The sequence below is a fragment of the Chrysochloris asiatica genome, unplaced genomic scaffold, assembly GCF_000296735.1.
Source record: "Chrysochloris asiatica unplaced genomic scaffold, ChrAsi1.0 scaffold00013, whole genome shotgun sequence".
Taxonomy (NCBI): Eukaryota; Metazoa; Chordata; class Mammalia; order Afrosoricida; family Chrysochloridae; genus Chrysochloris; species Chrysochloris asiatica.
This window is the reverse complement of record NW_006408531.1, coordinates 14,060,414-14,066,413: the sequence shown is the minus strand read 5'-3', so window position 1 is coordinate 14,066,413 and position 6,000 is coordinate 14,060,414. Positions and strand designations below refer to the sequence as shown.

Below are 6,000 nucleotides of genomic sequence, written 5' to 3'. Positions count from 1 at the left end.
GAATCAACTTAACAGCAATGGGGTTGGGTATTTTGCTTTGGTTTAGACACACAGGATGCCAGTATTGGCGATGAAGTCTGGGTCCAGTTATGGCATGGAAACGAACATTCCCATGCCCATTCAGACTTGCACAGGGTGATCTGGTGACCCTGACAGAATGAAGATTAGAGGCTCTTCTGCATTTTCCAGGTGCTGTTTTAGATGTTAGAGGTACACGAGAGAACAAACTAACCATGCCACCTTCATGGTCTTTACATTCATTCTCAAGTTTTTTCTGCCTTTTCCCAACCTCTTCTTTCAAATCCCATCTTTATATTATATTGGAGTCCTGGTGTGGCACTCTGGTTTAATGAGCCAGACTGCAAAGCTGTTTGAACTGCAAGGTCAGTGGTTCAAACTCACCAGCTGCTCCTTGGAAACCCTATACAGGGTTGCTATGGGTCAAACAACAATATATATTATATAGGAGTCCTGGGGTGGCGCTGCAGGTTAATTCCCTGGACCACAAGGTCTGTTTGAATCGAAATGCTGATGGTTAAAACTCAGCAGCCTCAGAACTGACTCGATGGCACTATCAACAACATGTCATTGTGTGACTGCACTTAAGTAATCCCATGTCTTCTCTCTACTGATTCTAGTCTCCTTTGGGAAGTGGGTCTTATCTTAATGCTTTTGAATACCTACTGCCTAAAACTGTGCTTAGTTTCTTGTAAAACTGACCATACAATTTGGTTTGTGCTTGCTGACAGACTTAACTATTAACAACACCTCAAAAGTATCTTGGATAGACAGATGAATTCCATATGGGTACGTGAACATAGTATATTGTTGTTATTGATGTTGTATAGTACCATAGAGTTGGTTATACACACTCAAAGCCACCCCTGAACAGGGTTTCCAATGAGCAGCTGGTGGATTTGAACTCCCAACTTTGCACCACAGCGCCACACCAGGGAACCAACATGCTTAGTAAACATTTGAATTGATTAATAAGCCGTGTTGTTGTTGTTGTTGTGAAGTGCTGTCGAGTCGGTTCCGACTCATAGCGACCCTGTATAGGGTTTCCAAAGAGCAGCTGGTGAGCTTGAACTTCCGATCTTGCAGTTCAAATAGCTTTGCAGTCTGGCGCATTAACCCACAGCGCCACACCAGGACTCTAGATTTGCTTAATTTGCCCCAGCAGCTGAGCACTGAACATTTTTTATACTCTTACAATGTATGTAAGGGGTGCTGGTGTTGTTGTGGGTTATGCTTTGGGTTGCTAACCCCGAAGTCATCGGTTCAATCCACCAGTTATTCCCAGCGGGAGAAAGATGATGCTTCCTTCTCCCATAAAGATTTACAGTTTCGGAAAAACACGACATATAGACCACAAGGTCGGCGGTTCGAGCCCAACAGTTACTCCATGGGAGAAGATGGGGCTCTCTGCTTCCGCAAAAGGTTGAAAGCCTTGGAAACCCTACACAGGGTCGCTATGAATCGAAGTCAACTAACACAACACACATGGTTTTAGTTTCCTGCAGCTTGTTTCATTGTGTAATTTTAAGGCAAATTCTCTGAGCTGTCAGTCTTTTAGAAGCTCAAGGAATTATTAAAAACTAGGTATCCCCGCGGTGGAGGCTAACGGATAAAACCCAAACTTCTCGGAACCACCATCCAACTCTAGAATCACGCTCCAATGATGTCCAGATGGCCACAGGAAGCACAAATCAGTAGTTAGCTTGCCCAAAACAAAAATGGTCTCTATCGGAATCACTGCCCTCTCCCCAGAGGACCAATTGAATTCTAGAGTTGCTCACTTCCGCCTTTTCTTCCTGGGACTCTAACTTACTTGGCGATTCGCCGGCTGGAAACGGATTCCGCGGCTCGGAACGAAGAGGCTCGGAGCCGCTGAGCGGCATGAGCACTGCGCACGGCGGAGTGGCCCGGACGTTCCGGGTGCCCGGCCGTCACGGCTATGCGGCCGAGTTCTCCCCGTACCTTCCAGGCCGCCTGGCCTGCGCCACCGCCCAGCACTACGGCATTGCGGGTGAGGCCGGGCGCGGAGGGAAGGCCGCGCTGCGCGGTTTGTGCGGAGTCCGGGTGCATGAGATCCGGGCCGGCGGCGGAGGAAACGAAGGTCCCGCCGAGCCACCCGAGTGTGTGGTGGAAAAGCACTGCCGGGAGCCGAGAGTGCCGCACATAAGCGCTAGGGGGAGGCAGAGAGGCAGGATGGCTCCGTTTCCCCAGATGTGGGGAGTGGTTCTACCGAGAATGTCTCTTTCCCGGTTGTGGTGTGTTAAGTCGTGTGAAGACGGAACCGACTCCGCCGCCGACACACGCCCTCCGTCGTGCAGACAGTAAAGTGACCAGTGCAGCGGGATCCCCCCAAGTGGAAAACGGCCATAGCGCACCCTAGTGTTTGATACTCGTGCCCCGCAAGTCTGCGCTCGCGCACCTCGCGACGTGCAGGCAGCGCTTGCTGAGAAGGGCGCTCCTGTGCGGTGCAGAGAGTCTCCCACAAGTGCCTGCCTGGCCTTTTTGAAGTTCTGCCCCTTTACTTGTCGCAGGAGGAATACACATATTGGCAGGGATTCAAGTTCTTCGTCTCTGGCCGTGGGTTAGATGGAAACTCGTGGGTTCATTCCTTATATTGTATTTTTAACATTCATAACCTGGCGATTGTTTACATGCGGAGTCTAGTTATTGCATAATGCGGCCTCTTAAGTAAGTAGTATTTTTTTCTTTTGGGACCTACAGCAGGAAAAAAGAAATAATTGTATTCGATATTGTCACTATTAATTCTTAATGTTTGCGTATTTAAATTTTCAACAGATATCCATTAATTACGTTGAGGTATTTAAGACTCATGGATCTATTAAAAAATAACTTCAAATCCTTTTTAAAAAAACGTATTGTAAGTAATTGGTAAAAAACAAAAGTCATGTTTTAATAGGAAAGTTGTGTGTGTGTGTTACTCCAAGTATCAATAAAATTAATTATGTTGTTGTTGTTGTTGTTAAGTGCCATCGAGTCGGTTCCAACCCATAGCGACCCTGTACAGGGTTTCCAAGGGTGTAAATCTTTACGGGAGTAGAAAGCCTCATCTTTCTCCCGTGGAGCAGCTGGTAGTTTCGAACCGCTGACCTTAAGGTTCGCAGCCCGATTCGTAACCACTACGCTACCAGAGCGCACATTGGTCCTTGTAGTAAAATAATTTGTCTTTAGTAGATAACTGAGTTCTCATGAAGTATGTGGTAAATTTCACCAGCTCTTTCCACATTCATAGTTGTTAAGATAGAAATGGAGACAAGGCAGGGTGATTTCCTTGTAGGAGCAGTCCTTGGGATCTCTAAGCCTCAGGTTTCTTGTTTGTAAATAGGGATAACACCTCCTTGGGAGGTTTGTGTGCCTGGCAGGATCCCTAGCCACAGACTAAAAGAAAATAAAAATCAAACCAAGTCTGTTTTAACTCATGGCAGCCTCTTTTGTGTCAGAGTAGAACTCAGCTTCATAAGGTTTCAGTGGCTGATTTTTCATTATGCATGTTAACCAGTTGTACCACCCAGGAACTTCACCCACAGAGGAGGCATACAAATATCTCTCTGCTGTTTTAGGACTGTAAGATGGGATGATATGATGATTATTTAATGATTGAAGTACAAGATAAGATAAAAAACGGAGAGTTCAATGCTGATTCTTTTGTAGACATGCTCCCTGTAACTTCTGGGATAAATCGGTGATACTCAAATTAAGTGTTTCTTGACCTTAGATGGGCCCTGGGCAGTTTAGTGTTTAATGGCATCGCCTTGATGATGATTTTTTCCTCTTTAGGCTGTGGAACCCTATTAGTAGTGGATCAAAATGAATCTGGGCTTAGGCTTTTCAGAAGGTAAGGTGGCTCTAATTATTAAATTTTTATATATTCACTGTAGCTAGTAATGCCTTCGTAGAATTAGATTTTAAAAATCTTGTTGATGAATAAATGTTTAAATTTTAATATAAAAGAGAATTGAGCATTTGCATTGTATAGAACAACTTTTTTTTGCCATTAAATTATGTGTGTGACTTTTCTAAAACTTTTTGTTCTAAGTATTCATTTCTATATATCAAATTTAAGCCTACTAAAAATGTGAACTCGTTAGTGGACTGGGTGACACTGACAATTTTTGCTGTCTTCTCAATGTCATTTTGCTTTATTCATTCAGGAGTGAGCTGACCATTTTGCCCTTCTTTTTTTCTTTGATTGTTTTGTCTATGTGAATATTGAGCTCATTAAGACCGCCAAGACCTGCCTCAGTGTTAGTCAAAGGTAGAAAATGGAAAGGAAATTTCTTCCGAAAAAAGCTACTTGTTCATAGCTCAGGTGACCCATTTATGGGGAAAGTTACAATTATTATTCTCAGTTAGTATTTTTAAGTTCTTGCCGACCTGTCCTATAAACCACAAAAGCCAGTAAACACACTGGTATGGCGGCATGCCCTCATATAAGTAGTATCATATTTATAATCAGGAGCCTGGTTTTATTCTAGCACTGCAGCTTTCTAACTGTAGGACCCAGGACTATTCCTTTAACCTCTGAATTTATTTCAAGCACCTGCTCTTAATTGTCTCCCTAGTTTTGAAGATCTTGTAAGATAGTGTGTTAAAATATTTGATAAACTCTTAACAAATGGATAAACTAAAATGAGGCTCATTACTCTTTCTGTCAGTAGCCTATGTAAGTTAATCTTTGTATTTTAATTTCCCTGCTGTAGCTTTGATTGGAATGATGGTTTGTTTGATGTGACCTGGAGTGAAAACAATGAACATGTCCTCATCACCTGCAGTGGTGATGGCTCCCTTCAGCTCTGGGACACTGCCAAACCCACAGGGCCTCTGCAAGTCTACAAAGAGCACACCCAGGAGGTAGGAAGGGCATATTTCTGGGCTAGTGGTTTTTCTGTCTTTGGATGAAATCCATTTGGAAATGGTGACATGTCTTCCAGGGACAAGGGCTTGAACTTCAGTTTCTCTAGAGTATTGTGCATGTTCTGTGCTACTTTTTTTTTTTTTTTTCCTTAAATGTTTTGTTGTGAATTATGTGATAGTTTACATGGGTGAACATTAGTTTTACATTCATTCTATTGAATATCATCTCATTGCCATGGTTACAATCCCCTCCATGCAATCCTTCCCCCATACCCCCCAGGTCTTCAGCACACAGTCGCTCTCCCTCTCTGGATCTAAAGTCTCCAGCTGCTCCATCGCTCCACGTCATCATCTCTGGCTCCATTTCAGGCATCACTGCTTCTCTGGGTAGGGTCCCGCTCTCTGCTCTTCTCCCTTGATGGTCCTAGGGACCTTTGCTCCTAGACTGAAAAGTTAATCACTCCCCTCCTTGCTATAAAACAGCTACCTTTACCTTTCCGACCCTCACAATCAGTCCTGATAACAATTATTCACTATTGTATCATAAGAGACCTGTCTGCATTTCATTGCATCAGCCCCGCCTAGTCAGATTGAATACTACTCACTGGAGATTCTACTTTCCTCCAGGCCCTCTGGATCTAGGTTCCCTCTTGAAAGCTTGTAAGCTAGTCACTTCTTGCCTTTGTAGCCGCCCGCCCCCCATTTTGGTTAGCCAATGTCCAAGTTGCCCATCCCTGTCTACTCTGTGTGTGGAGGGGGTGGGAATGATTCTTGCTGTAAGGACTTATTCCCTCTTTTGAGCTACTGTGTCTATAGGTGTAGGTCAAGTTCATCAAAATACTTTTTTTTTTTTTCCCTCTTCTTTTTACTTCTGGTTGAGCTCTGATTATCCAGTCACTGAAGCCAGGATAAGTGGGTATTATCTGCAAGTATGGGTGTTCTTATGCATATGCCCTTTCTTCTTATCAGCTGGACGCTTCACTCTCCACTCTAGTCCTTTGTGGCTATGTCACTGACTCTGGGCCCAAAGAGTCCCCAGGTCTTGCCACACTGCTGGCCAACCAGGTCTTCACCTGGGTTCACAGAAGTCTATCGAACGTTGTAGGGCTT

General features: G+C 44.2%; 1 protein-coding gene across 1 annotated transcript in view; it reads left to right on the top strand.

Annotated features, from left to right (window-relative positions):
• The first annotated feature begins 1,860 nt into the window (after window positions 1-1,860).
• The window catches only part of PEX7 (peroxisomal biogenesis factor 7), a 139,221-nt gene continuing 135,081 nt past the window's right edge, over window positions 1,861-6,000 (top strand). Inside the window, exons 1-3 of the mRNA XM_006834630.1 lie at window positions 1,861-2,029; window positions 3,814-3,871; window positions 4,737-4,887. Coding sequence (XP_006834693.1) covers window positions 1,900-2,029; window positions 3,814-3,871; window positions 4,737-4,887 — 339 coding nt within the window. The 5' untranslated portion in view covers window positions 1,861-1,899. The remainder of the gene's footprint in view (window positions 2,030-3,813; window positions 3,872-4,736; window positions 4,888-6,000) is intronic.